Raw genomic sequence first — 14841 nt, 5'->3', positions numbered from 1 at the left:
TTTTCAGAGACCCAGGAGATAAATCCAGGGAAGTCACTTAAATTTTTTAAGCCTGGGAGAGAAATGAGGAGAGAACGGGGCCAGGCGCAATTCGAGAGACCTTAAGCAGCATCTTCAACCAAAATATTAAATGGAAGGCTCACTTGCCTAAAAGAGTTATGGAAGTCTATGAAAGAGCAGCACCGTTAAGACACTTGACTTAACAATACATGGTTCTTTCTGCTCTCTCACATTGTGCTTGGTGAATTAAGAATGACAGGGAAGGAAAATATATGGTCCATTTTAGGCTGCTGCTAAGCAAAACTTACTGGACTGCCAAAAACAAACATTAACTGTGGGAAGTGTATACTGGGAAATACTCCATTGTCTCGTCGTCTGAACAAAAGGTATTTCCAGATGTGCAATTTTAACTCACCAACAACATAGTGTGTTATGGTAACCTTACAATACTTGAGTTGATGTCTATCAGATTACACCCTGAGAGAATGGTTATCTAAAGTTGTGCCAAGCATCCATAAAGTGCAGTGTTGCTTAAGAAAGTGATCTATAAAAGATGAGCTTCTGAAAGAAATACTGGCTGAATTCTAATGTGTTCATCTTTGCTATAACTCACTGATGAAAATTTTTAAGTGTAGTGAAAGACTTGAGACTATTAATCTGTAGTTTATGAAACAAAAACCATCTGAAATTAATATATATATATATATATATATATATATATATATATATATATATATATATATATATATATATATATATATTTTTTTTTTGCATTTACAAAACACATGGGAAGGTAATCACAGAACAGCACGAGAGTTATTATAAGGCACTTGACATAGTAATTGTACTACTAACCTACAGTCTGCAGATGTCGATATCTAGAGAGCAGGGTGGCAGATGGCCGTTATATCGCAAATAAATAAACAATAATGAATGTGCACACAATTTTACAAAATATTTCCTCAAATTCACCCAAAAATATTGTAGAAAAATTTTATGTAAAAATATTCATTCAACAATTTTTTAAACAAAAAATTTGAATTATCCATTAATACATCTGTCGGGATGTTTGCAAACCTAATTCTGTTAGTCGGCTAAAAGGGGCATGGTTCTGACTAATGCTGGTCATCACAAAATGGCCAAATATTAGGAAATTAATTCGTTTTGTTAACAAAACCTGGCTTTCTGCCATGCTTCTGTCTAATAACATTCACTAAACCTTTAAGTAAATGCAACTTAATCTTTTAAGTAAATATGATATAATCGCATACACTTTAGGATAGTAAAGACTGACTGAGTAAAAACATCTACGCCCAACATTTAATTTGCACTCTCAGCTCTTTTTCTGGTTAAAAATATGCACATTTTCTAATTATTTTTCCCTAAGACCACTCTTGTTTTTTTGTAATTTTTATTCTCTCTCAGAAATCAAAGTGTGGCTTGACTGCTATAAAGCAAAGCGTTCATGTGGCTGAACCCTTCTCACCACAGCTCGGTTTTCTCCTGAAACACTACACTGACTCAACCTGCCCCACATCTGTAGAAACATGCTTAAATTCAAAATGCGCAATGCATTATTTAGTTGCGTTACATGCAACACAGGATTGTTGGTGCATCTTTAAAACTACCGTTTTACAGGAAACCCTGATCTGACACTGAAAAAAAAATGCTACACTATATAAAAAGGCATGCACTATCCAAACACACAAGGATTGGATGCACTTTGTGCTTTGGAAATGAAAGTGTTACTAAAAAGGTCTCCTGCTACTTTTGCAGACCTGAAACCAGCTTTGTGGTTTCTGAGGTATACGATGCAAGAACTAGACCAGTGCAGCAGTAAAACACCTACCTGGAGTGAAGTGTACTACAAAAGGGAGGAATAAGGTGACAAAAAATGGGTTTCTGTATAGGAGCAGAAACAGCTCAGAGTTTGGAAGGGGCCATTTCTCCACAGTGGCCAGAGGAAATTATGACAGCAAAATAACGTGTGGGATGGGCATAATTGGTATAGATATTGAACTAATGTATCTCCTGCTGCCTTTGACTTATCAGATTGAGTGATTTTAACTGATTTTTATTGCTTTATATTGATTTTGTTGGTGATAGGAAAATGTTTCTGCTTCATTTATGAATAGCATGTGCATTTTGTGTTACGACTCTCTCACATTTCATACAGCGCCAAAAATGATTGCGTTTTGTGGTCCATTGTAGGAGTCAGGCATACAAGGCATTTGCAGTGGGTACTTCCAAAAGGGAAGCTCAGGGACAGCCCCTCTTAAAACTACAAAGCCGTGCCATTCAGCCCAAGACCATTGATTCAACCTGCTAGTAACTAAGCTTTTCTGCCTGTCATCACCAATCATGGTCAGCCTCAAGATAAAAACGGCTCTTTGGCTGATATCCCAAAAAGCAAGCTGATTGAGGAAAATCCCAAAGTGAAGTCAGGACAGGACCAGAGTTCAGCTGGTACAATAGGCCATACTGGTCAACCACACAACTGTCTTGTTAATGCTGATGGGTGTGATTTAGTCTTGAGTGTGTTGAACAGTCCTTAAATGTATTCATTCCCAACACTAAAGTTCTCTCTTCTCAAGTTAAAGGAGTTCACCCAAAAACGAAAATGGTCACGTAGTTGGTCCCTAACAAGCTGCCCATCATCTCCTTTGGAGAACTGTCTCTTTAAACTAAATCTCTGTAAATAAATGTATGAACTAGGTAACAACAAATTTCCAGTATTGTGGACTGCTGTTACCAAGATGACAAAATACAATCCGTGGAGAGAACCAAGTTCAAAACACAACAGTCATAGAGGAAATACTTTCCCAGCAGAAAAAGCATTGCTGTAAATATCACAGCACATAAAAAGCAGCCAGTGAACGCATTTGGAATGTTTTACATTTAGTGCTGTCTAAATCCTGAACATTTAAAATCCAAGGTCAATCAAAAGATAAGTCAAAATAGAAAGTAAAAATTTATTTAATCTAAAAACTTAATTTAAGAGTGAATGTCAGAAGAACCAAAGAGAAACCAAGGTGCGGAAGAGGTTTGCCCAACCAACGTGTTGTAAAGCATCCACTGGTATTTCTCATTGAGTCGTTTATTTTCAGTGAGAGTTGGCGATTTGAGGTCTCAAATATCTTTGGTAAAGTAACAAAGTGACACCATGCTGCAACTACCAATGAGATTGCAGATTCTGGCTCAAGTCAACTGCCTGATTTTTCACCCCAAACCAGTTAAGAGCAAACCACGGCCCGCAGTCATGACTTAACCCTCAGGAACATTTTCATTGGTCATCTGAATCACGCAGTCACCTGTGAATAGTTCAGATTTTAGAGAGATCATGAATGGACCCGATGCCAACAAACGTAAGGTACTCCTGCCGGTAGTTTTCAATAACATTTTATTGTCAGAATTACTGGTTGGTTTTTTGAAGAATTCAATGTGAGGGTTCCCCCCCCAATCTTCATTGTATTAAGTCCATGATATGAATTCTAAGCTAGGACTGCGCATTATAAAGTCCTACTGTTTGCAAGGCTTTATTAAAGAATGAAGAATGAGTTAAAGAACTGAAAATAATGATTTATTTTTTGGATAAACATTGTGTTGGCAGAGCCACAAATTGTCAGAATCTGTGGCAATGAATTGTTCACAGACCAAGCTTGAAATCGTACAAATATTTGTATGTTGTGTGTGTGTTTAATTATTCATCCTAAGTGGTTCAAAATGTTAATTAGTAGACAAGTTAATGTAGATGAAGTGTTATGGATTCTAGGCTAGGACTGCATTTTATGAAGTCATATTGTTTGAAAAGCTTTATTAAAGAATTAAGTTTAAAAAATGTTTTATATATATATATATATATATATATATATATATATATATATATATATATATATATATATATATATATATATATATAATAAATTATAAACCTTTTTATTGTGTTGGCAGAGTTCCCCCCCCCCCATATATAAGTGTAAGTTTCTCTGTGTTAAGCCTCTCATCTGATTTTTTTTTGGTATAGATATAAAATCGTATTTGGACACTGGTTCACACTAGCAAGTGCAAAGGAACATGTCATTATGCACCCCTTTTAAGGTTTTTGTTTATTTGTAAATTGTATGTAATGTTTCATTTTGTATACCCATTTGTGTACCCCTTTAATAATAAAAAATCCCACTTGGGCATAGCATTGTGTGGCCAGTCAGCACTGTGATTGACAAGACCAATGAAAACGTTCCTGAGGGTTTAGCGATGACTGCGGGGCATGGTTTGCGCTTAACTGGTTTGGGGAGAAAAATCATGCCATGTCAACCGCCACCTACAGTTGGAAACAGGAGTCGAGTAAGAGTGCCTACTAGAAACCAACATTACAATGACCTCCAGCTATTTAATCGCAATCACAGTGTCAATGCCCCTTACACTACCTTAATGTGTAGTAATATGTCAGGCTTTACACAGTCAAACCAGAAAAAACTGCAGCGTTGTTTGTAAAGGAATTTATATACCAACTCATTTACATTGTAAACTGCATTTTGCCAAGAGTGACCATGTGTAAAAGCATAACATTTTTAAATGATGCAACAAATTGATGATTAACTCATAATAGCCCAAAATCACAGAAACTTCTTTCAAAAAATACGTGGCAGCACTATTTATTGCTGAGTAGGCAAAACTCATTAGAGAAAACAGTTCATTACTAACAGAAATGGTGTATGGCAATAACATTGATCACACTCGCTCTCTATATTACAAGCCCAGCATTTCTGGTACCATCCTCACTCTGCAGGGGGAAATGTCGGGCCTTATTAAGTAAAGCAGTAAATGTATGGTAGTATTCATGCATCACTGGTTTCATGCCAGGAGCTTCATGGCTAGGCTAAAAATTCAGTACTGGCCAAGACAGGAATAACATAAAAACAGCACATGAATCACTAGAGTTTGCAAAGAGGACGCTAAAGTATGTCAGGTGAAATGTTAGCCACGGTCACAATTTAATTTCTTTGTGTAGAGAAAAGATGTGAATGAACACTGACGTTAAGATTCAGACTAAAGTTAGTCTGTTCCACAAAGTAAGGCATATGGGCTTGGAACAAAATGAAGGTGAGAAAAAAAGGTGAGCAAATGACAGAATTCTTTAATTTTTCGGTAAACTACCACTTTAACTACAGAATGGAAGGGCCGTTCCAAAAATTTTTTTTATTCCTTTAATGAAACTACAGTAGTTAACCATTAACTGCATATATTTTATATATACCTGTTATCATTGAGTTGGGTATATCGAGGTTGAGGGTCTGGATCACCATCGTTAACGTCATAACTAGCGTCTGGATCCTGGAAATATACGGAGGACATTAAGAAAAAAGTTATTATGGTTTTATGTCAAACTCTTTGAGAGGTTATGGCATACTCAAACTCACATAGTTCTGAACTAGGTCTGGGTGGTTTTTTTCAATCCCATCATCCAATATGGACACAACGACATCTTGTCCAGTCACGCCCTGCTTCCATGCTTCTTTCACATTGAGGTCACGATGATCTTCATTGTACTGAAGGGAACAAAAGACAAAGAACAGATCAGCATAGATGCCACTTCCCTCCTGTTAACTACTTAGCTGATGCAGAACATCATCCTGTGTTTGGTCACTGAGGATCACGTTTCACCCATCCTTGATATTTGAAGCACACATCAGCTCTCTTTGGTCAAGGCTGCTGCCTTCAGTCTCCCAAAACATTGCACACCTTTGCCCCATACAAAACATGAAATCACGCCTAGCCAAGAACATGCCTTCAAAACTCTGTTTTGTTGGCTACAGTGCGTGGTGACTAGTGAGGTAGATTACATTAGCTAGCTTATTGAAACTCATAAAACATTCACAGAGCACTTTATTAGGTACGCCTGTACACATACTTATTCATGTGATTATCTAATCAGCCACTCGTGTGGCAGCAGTGTGATGCTAAAATCATGCAGATATGGGTCAGGATCTTCAGTTAATGTTCACATCAACCATCAGAATGGGGAAAAAATGTCATCTCAGTGATTTGGACTGTGGCATGATTGTTGGTGCCAGACGGGCTGGTTTAGGTATTTCTGTAACTGCTGATATCCTGGGATTTTCACGCACAACAGTCTCTAGAATTTACTCCGAATGGTGCCAAAAAATCCCCCAAGAGGTAATTCTGCAGATGGAAATGCCTTGTTGATGAGAGGTCAGCGGAGAGTGGCCAGACTGGATCGAGCTGACAGGCTACAGCAACTCAGATAACCCCTCTGTACAACTGTAGTGAGCAGAATAGATTCTCAGTATGCACAATATGTCGTAACTTGAGGCAGATGGGCTAAAACAGCAGAAGACCATGTCGGGCACTTTATTAGGACAATAGTGTAGAGTGTATTACTCATATAATATTTGGTCTACAAATGTTCTTAGCTAGTCTGGGAACATTTACATCTCTGTGTGTTCGTGTCTGGTGACAGGCACAACTCCCAAGCAAATGAAAATAAACCTCATGTGCGCAAACTGCTGGGCCACAGCTTCAACTTGAAGTATGCATGGGACCAGAAAAACTGTCTGGCTTCAGGTGAGGATCAGGTCATTTTTTTCCCCCAAATACAACTTTGGGTTTGCACCAGGTTCAGGTTGGTAATTGTTTTCATTAAATGCAAATGTTCATTAAATTAAACTGAAAAATACTTTCATTTTAACACAAGTTAAAACACAGAGAGCCTCTGTGAATCTGTACATCAACGGTAGGTCTACTTGTTTGGAGAGGACATTAAAAGAACATGACAAATTTATTTCATTTTGGGTTCAGTTCTGAAATTTGACAGCATCGGTCAAGTCACAGGGTCTCGTATAACAGCCTGGTTTGGGCTTCATCTTATTGCCCATGCAGATGTCTAGCTCTGACACATGTAATTTGAATCATTACTATACTGCATGCTTGCTAAGATTTCACAAATTAATTAAAAAAGATGACTAAAGTAAGAGAAACGCGTCCAAATGAGAACTGACATGCAGCTAAGCCATAAATGCTGCCAGGGTGGTTGTCCGTCCACCCACCAACTGTGTGGCCACAGAGATCTGACCTCTCCCCACTCAACACGTGTCACACTCCAGTGCTGGAGTGAACACAGCCGCCTGAGTTTATCTGAGCAGAAAATGTAATTTATTTCACAGTATGGCTTCTTGACTCTCCTCTTGGTCACAGCGTTATTACACTTTTTCCAAGGGAGGTGAGATGGAGAAACTGCATCCCATAAGGTGCTGTCAGGTCAGATGACCCCAAAATGATACAGTCTCCTGGTTATCTAGAGAAAGCAAATCAAGCTAAGAGCTTTGACAGTTTATTTCTTAAGCCTATATCAGGCAAAATGATGCAATCTTGCCTCAAAGGTCCAGTAATAATAGTGGTGGGGTTGATAAATTGCTGTTGATGACCTTTGGTCAACTGTTGCAATTGCATTGAAAACTTCCACTGCATTCCATTCCACGGAAATTTTATTGAGTTGCTTCTACCCGTAGTACTGTTAATCATGATTGATAACACTAGCCAAGTGAAAATAAAATGGTTGAGAATGGACTGCAGCTCATAATATCATTTTATTGCCTTTCCTAGTCATGACATTCCCCAAAATGCATAAAAAGCATCCATTGTGTCCTTGGTTCATTAGCCAGAACAAAATGCCCTGGTTTGGTGGATTGCCACTGGGACGACACAATAATGACTTGAAAAAAATAAACGATTTCCATTCCACTGCAAGATTCTGATGAACTGAGGATGAACCAAGTAATAAAGGTATGACGTTAAACTTTAATAAATGCATTTTATTTCAATGGCCTTTTTTGTTTATTTCCTAATCTTCGAGGTACAAACAGGAATATTTGAGTTAGGAAGAGTGAATGATGAATTATTGTTATATCTATTTGAAACTAAACAGTCAACATTAGACTGAGCTGATTTATGACATTTGCAAAACAAGGGACAACTCTGTCTTGTCAATCTTTGCTATGTACTTTCATCCAGAGATACCTAGTAATTGAGGAAACAGGCATGAGGCTATTTTGTTAACACAAGATGGAAATTTGTCTTGATTTTTGTCTTTATGTAAAGATATCAACATGAGAAGAAAGCTTTACTGGCATATTCTTAGATACGTGAGAAATGCAAACACATCAGTTCTTCTTTAGCCAGCTTCACAACCAGCCCAACAATCATCCATGTGATTATCCAATCAGCCAATCATGTGGCAGCAGTGCAGTGCATAAAATCATGCAGATACGGGTCAGAAGCTTCAGTTAATGTTCACATCAATCATCAGAATGGGGAGACCAGTCGGTGCCAGATGGGCTGGTTTGAGTATTTCTGTAACTGCTGATCTCCTGGGATTTTCATGCACAACAGTCTCTAGAATTTACTCAGAATGGTGCCAAAAACTAAAAACATCCAGTGAGCGGCAGTTCTGTGGACGGAAATGCCTTGTTGATGAGAGAGGTCAACAAAGAATGGCCAGACTGGTTCAAACTGACAAAGTCTTTTTAAGAAGTTTTTATATCAAAACATCAAGTCACAAATAAACTCAGCAAAAAAAAAAAAAAAGAAAGAAAAAGAAACGTCCCTTTTTCAGGACACTGTAATTTAAAGATAAATTGTAAAAATCCAAATAACTTTACAGATCTTTATTGTAAAGGGATTAAACAATGTTTTCCATGCTTGTTCAATGAACCATAAACAATCAATGAACATGCACCTGTGGAAAGGTCGTTAAGACACTAACAGCTTACAGATGGTGGGCAATTAAGGTCACAGTTAGAAAAAACTTAGGACACTAAAGGGACCTTTCTACTGACTCTGAAAAACACCAAAAGAAAGATGCCCAGGGTCCCTGCTCATCTGCAAGAACGTGCCTTAGGCATGCTGCATGGAGGCATGAGGACTGCAGATGTGGCCAGGGCAATAAATTGCAATGTCTGTACTGTGAGACACCCAAGACAGCACTACAGGGAGACAGGAAGGACAGCCGATCATCCTCACAGTGGCAGATCACGTGTAACAACACCTGCACAGGATCCGTACGTCCGAATATCACACCTGCGGGACAGGTACAGGATGCCCGAGTTACACCAGGAACACACAATCCCTCCATCAGTGCTCAGAATGTCCGCAACAGGCTGAGAGAGGCTGTACTGAGGGCTTGTAAGCATATTGTAAGGCAGGTCCTTACCAATCATCACCAGCAACAATGTCACCTATGGGCACAAACCCACCTTCGCTGGACTAGACAGGACTGGCAAAAAGTGCTCCACTGACAAGTCACAGTTTTGTCTCACCAGGGGTGATGGTCGGACTCGTGTTTATCGTCGAAGGAATGAGCATTACACCGAGGCCTGTACTCTGGAGCGGGATCGATTTGGAGGTGGAGGGTCTGTCATGGTCTAGGGCGGTGTGTCACAGCATCATCGGACTGAGACTATCATTGCAGGCAATCTCAATGCTGTGCGTTACAGGGAAGACATCCTCCTCCCTCATGTGGTACCCTTCCTGCAGGCTCATCCTGACATGACCCTCCAGCATGACAATGCCACAAGCCATACTGCTCGTTCTGTGCGTTATTTCCTGCAAGACAGGAATGTCAGTGTTCTGCCATGGCCAGCAAAGAGCCCAGATCTCAATCCCATTGAGCACGTCTGGGACCTGTTGGATCAGAGTATGAGGGCTAGGGCCATTCCACCCAGATATGTCTGGGAAATTGCAAGTGCCTTGGTGGAAGAGTGGGGTAACATCTCACAGCAAGAAATGGCAAATCTGGTGCAGTCCATGAGGAGGAGATGCACTGCAGTACTTAATGCAGCTGGTGGCCACACCAGATACTGACTGTTACTTTTGATTTTGACCCCCCTTTGTTCAGGGACACATTATTCCATTTCTGTTAGTCATATGTCTGTGAAACTTGTTCAGTTTATGTCTTAGTTGTTGAATCTTTTTATGTTCATACAAATATTTACACATGTTAAGTTTGCTGAAAATAAAAGCAGTTGAAAGTGAGAGGATGTTTTTTTTTCTGCTGAGTTTACTCACAGAATCGCAATATTGCAATACAAAGAATCGGCTAGGAAATATTGTAATATCGAATTGTCTGTGGCAATTCCCAGCCCTAATGTTAACCGTGAACTGGTCCATGGAAATAAAGCGAACTAAACTCACAGCACCTCCTGAGATGATCGGAGATCATTTGCAGCATTCTCATAGACGACATTATTCTTGCAAACAGTTTGACAAATGAAACGGAGAAAGCAGAATGAAAAAGAGAGCGAAAACTCTTTACATGCGCTTGTTCCACTAGACAGGCTCACGCTGCATGCCTCTGACCAAACAGTGAATCAGACACGAGCACTGACCACTTTTTTTTTTGTCTGTTCTTAAAAATATAATAAAGTGAGTTTCTTCAATCGCGTGTCATTGTGACTAACAGCATTTCTTGTCATGTGTCACTCTGAGATGTCTTACAGGTCACAAACATTACCCACATATGAAATGCATTTGGACGAGAAGTTTGTGAACTGAATTCAGCCTCGTCGCATTTGGCGGCTGCTAGTTTCACACCCTGGCCACTGTTCAATATATTTGCCGACTTCCCAGATCCATGGTTTTGCAATTTCCCGATACTGTCGATCATCATCTGTCAATTGAGAGTCGCAATCTACATCGGAATCTTTGTAAGATATCGTCCATATCCGATAATATATTCCTATCGCCCAGTCATAAGCAGCATTATACAGTAGTCAAAATAAGCGTAAACTCTGAAACAGGCATTTCTGAGTGCAGTCAGAGGGGCTTCTATGAGGTGCTGTACTCGACAGAAGTGACGCAAATCACGAGAAATATACTGAAACCTAAATTCGGTCACTTGTGTGCAGGCACACTGGGTCATTTTTGCACAATCTTAACTGCAATCCAATTATGATATTGTGATGCATTGCAATGCATTGAATCCTGACATACTGTATGCATCGCAATGTGTATCATATCGTAGCTTAAGTACATAGTGTTTAAATTTCAACATCTCACTCACAACTCAATATAAATTCAGTACAGCCAACCTGTGAAATCATATCTCGATGTTTAGTGTATGCTGGTTTAAGACTTGAAAGGTTTGAAAACTCACAATAAGTACACCTGAATGCTTTCACATTTGATTTGTGGGCACAAAATACAATCCACACTTCAGAAAATAAACACAAATCCTACTTGATGTCTCAGCTGTGACTATGCATAAAGATTGATGGAGAGAGTGTTCACCAGCACATCTGGGATGTTTCTGTAGAGCCAAATAACAACCGACTGATTAAACTTGAAGCTCCACCGAATGATCATAATGGGAATTAGTTCACTGTTACACAATTTTCACGTAAACAGGGGCAAAACGGAACAGAGTCCAGAATCCAAATAGACCATTACAACAGCCTGTCCAGACCTTCAGATCAAATGAACAACAAACATTACTCAAACGCACAAACATGCAAACAGATGACTTGTTCACTCACCAAATACCACTGCTGTGCAAACTTTGGATCGGCTGACTCGTAAATATCCCTCTTCTTCCTTTGTTTCACCACCTGCTGTTCTGCCCACATCACCTTGAGAAAACAAACAAACAGTAAGAGATATACGGAAAGCGTTTCCAAGGTTTCCTGACATTTCAGCTCTCCAGATACAGAATGTACATTTAATATCAATGCAACATTAACATATTGCTCTTAAACAGCTTACAAAGGGTAACAACCACTGTAACAAAGTTGATTAAAGTTTCATGCAAGTAAAATAGTAAAAATCAAGCTTAAAAAAAATAATAAAATAAATAAAAAAAATATATCAAGGCATGTTGTCCACACTGTTTCTCACTAAAACAAATGCAACAATTATATTTTTATTTACATGCACCGATATAACAATACATAGCAATAGACAGTAATATTTACCTACATTTTACAATTTTGACAATTGATTGAGTGATGATGCAAACGATTAGTTAAATCAGAAAATAAGTTTAAATCAAAGAAACTATTTAAAAAATAAATAATGCTAAATGCTCACATACTCTAAGCTGCGAGACAAAAAAAAGAATCTCAAAGCTAGTCATGGTTTTTAGGAAACTTAAATGTGCAAATTAATTTTAAATGTTGCATAATTTTACATCACCAGCAAAATCATTGCAAATGTATTGTTCACATTTGTTGAATCGCCATTATATCACCCATGTGCATATCGTTAAATCATCATTATATCGCCGAGCTCAGAACTTAATTTTATCCACTGAGATTTAATTAATCCGTGTAAAATGGACTATAATGTTAATGCTTAATATTACTTAAGCTGCTCCACAACCTTTGTTACATCTAACATTATAAGACTAGGCACATTTACAACCCCAATTCTGAAAAAGTTGGGACAGTATGAAAAATGCTAATAAAAACAAAAAGGAGTGATTTGTAGTTATATTCACCCTTTGCTATATTGAAAGCACTTCAACTAAACATTATATGATGTTTTTCCTTGTGAATTTCATTTTTTTCTTTTTTTATGTACAGTAATATCAAATCAGATGATTGCAACACACTCCAAAAAAGTTGGGACAGTCTAGTGTTTACCACTGTGAAACATCACCATTTCTTCTAATAACACTTAAGCACTTAGGCACTGAAGACAAGTTTAAGTTTAAAAAGTGGAATTTCCCCCAATCAGCCATTATGCAGGTCTTCAGCATCACAACTGCATTATGTCCCGCATATTTGTCCAGCATCTTTTAATGACCAACTGAACTTGACTGTCATGTACATTTAATTTTATCATCAGCATGCAATTTACATTTTCTGAAGAAGCTCAGCAAATGTGATCCAAGGTAAAGAGGGTTAGATTTAAAATATAAGAAGTTTTAAAATGTTCAAAAGCTAGTTTTCTGGAAGTGAACTCCACATTGGACAAATAGTTCTGATAGTTTATAGTCTTGAAAAAAAGTGTAGAACATTGAGAATGTCATTCAGCCAACATTTAATTAACTTAAGGCTAATTTAAGTTTGTGTTTTTTTTTTTTTTTTTAAAAAGGGCAATTATATAGGCCTAACAATATTCTTTTTTCATTTGGTAATTGATTTTATTTAATGCTTTATTTGTTTGGTAATTAATTTAATACAGGGAATTTTGCCGGCAATAATTTAATAGAACTGGGCCATGTTATTGTTCCAAAAAAGCACACTGAAGCTTTTCTCCTAGACATGCGTCTTTATTTTTAATTTAAAACATCTTTGTGCATAGAAATTATATGTTTTTTGTATTGTGGGCTAATTCCATGACTGCGTCTATTATTTTAAATGGTGTGGAAAAACAACTTTAATAAATAAACAGATGGTTACCACAATTAAATTAAATCGCAAAGAGTGGCCATTCATTTGTTCTTCATGATACAAGATATTAGCGTTGGCACTCCTGGAAGTGTCATGACACAGATGTATTTGCAGCATCGGATCTGTGCATGTATGCCATTAAGACCAATCCATAACAGTGTGAGTAATGCTTCACGTACAATAAATTGGCTTTCAAGGATGTATACCTTATTGTCATGATTAACACAGGCTAACGATTGAGGTAAATTGTCATGTGACACTATATTTTTGCATTAATGTCAATTTTCTCGACATAGTGTCTCCAAACCAGTTTTTTGCGACATTTGAAGTAGACATAGTTTATGCGCTAGAGTTAAACGGAAAAATATTATGTCGACACTTGTGAAATTTTAGGGATAATTTGCGTTTCCATCAGCTATATTGGTAAACTTTTTGATATGCTACACTGTCGCAAAAAAAAAAAAAAACCTTGGATGGAAACGTAGTTAATGTCATGGTTAATTTAACTGCAATAATTTAGAATCCATGAAATGCTTTTTTAGACGTGGCAAAAATATTATATATATATATATATATATATATATATATATATATATATATATATATATATATAGATTGGAGCATCTCTTATTACATCTCTTATTATATACCTATATTATACTTTTTGTGTATTTATCAGTTCTTATTGTAGGACTGCCCTTAGCGTCCACATATCCCCCCAGAAATACGTCCACTAAGACATTCAGTTGTGATATGATATGCCCTTTTTGCATCAGTGCTGTTGTATAAGAAAAATTGCAAATAATGCTAAATTTTTCTAATGCGGTAGTCTCACCGCGGCATCCCTACTCATAGGCTTACAAAGTCACTTTGTAATAATCTAAAAACTGTTAATTTTCCACAGAGTTTTTTGTTTCAGTCACAGTTTTAGTGCCCTATTTTAAGAATGCTTGCGCTAAGTGTAGCGCAATAAGTCATAAGCACAAAGTCAACGGGCATGACATGAAGTTTCAGCATTTCCATGCAAGCATGCGGAAAAGTCTAGGCGCATGTGGGCTTGGCGAAATCGCGCGCAATGTGCTAATGGGCTGGGTGGAGTTCAATTTAGTTTGGAGGTTCTTCTCCGGTTATTGCAGGGTCTGCATCCAACTATATAGTCTACTCCCTCAAGCACCAGCGGTATAAACAAAGACAGCATATTCGTATGAATAATAAAAGTAGTGCAAATGGACTGTATGTAATCAATTAGAAGCAATAGAAATATGGACATGCTCCTTTTATAAGCATAGAAAATGTGATTCTAGTCAGGATTTGGATGCTCTGTTTAATTATAGGGAGTGCAAGTATTATTAATCATTTTCATCTACTGACACACAAATCCTGGCTAGTATTAAAAGTAGTTGTATAAGCACATACTTTTCTATTTAGATTAACA

At 37.7% G+C, this 14841-nt stretch overlaps 1 protein-coding gene across 2 annotated transcripts in view; it reads right to left on the bottom strand.

The window, feature by feature from the left end:
* LOC127445520 (furin-1-like) overlaps window positions 1–14841 on the bottom strand; it is a 156754-nt gene that overhangs the window by 49842 nt on the left and 92071 nt on the right. For both annotated transcript variants that reach the window (XM_051705667.1, XM_051705676.1), the window contains exons 4-6: window positions 11550–11642; window positions 5421–5549; window positions 5258–5334 (exon numbers count right to left, since the gene is read on the bottom strand). In XM_051705667.1, the coding sequence (XP_051561627.1) occupies window positions 5258–5334; window positions 5421–5549; window positions 11550–11642 (299 nt within the window). The remainder of the gene's footprint in view (window positions 1–5257; window positions 5335–5420; window positions 5550–11549; window positions 11643–14841) is intronic.

This window comes from Myxocyprinus asiaticus, chromosome 1 (genome assembly GCF_019703515.2).
Source record: "Myxocyprinus asiaticus isolate MX2 ecotype Aquarium Trade chromosome 1, UBuf_Myxa_2, whole genome shotgun sequence".
Classification (NCBI taxonomy): domain Eukaryota; kingdom Metazoa; phylum Chordata; class Actinopteri; order Cypriniformes; family Catostomidae; genus Myxocyprinus; species Myxocyprinus asiaticus.
The sequence above is the reverse complement of the archived record's forward strand: the minus strand, read 5'-3'. Positions and strand labels throughout refer to the sequence as shown.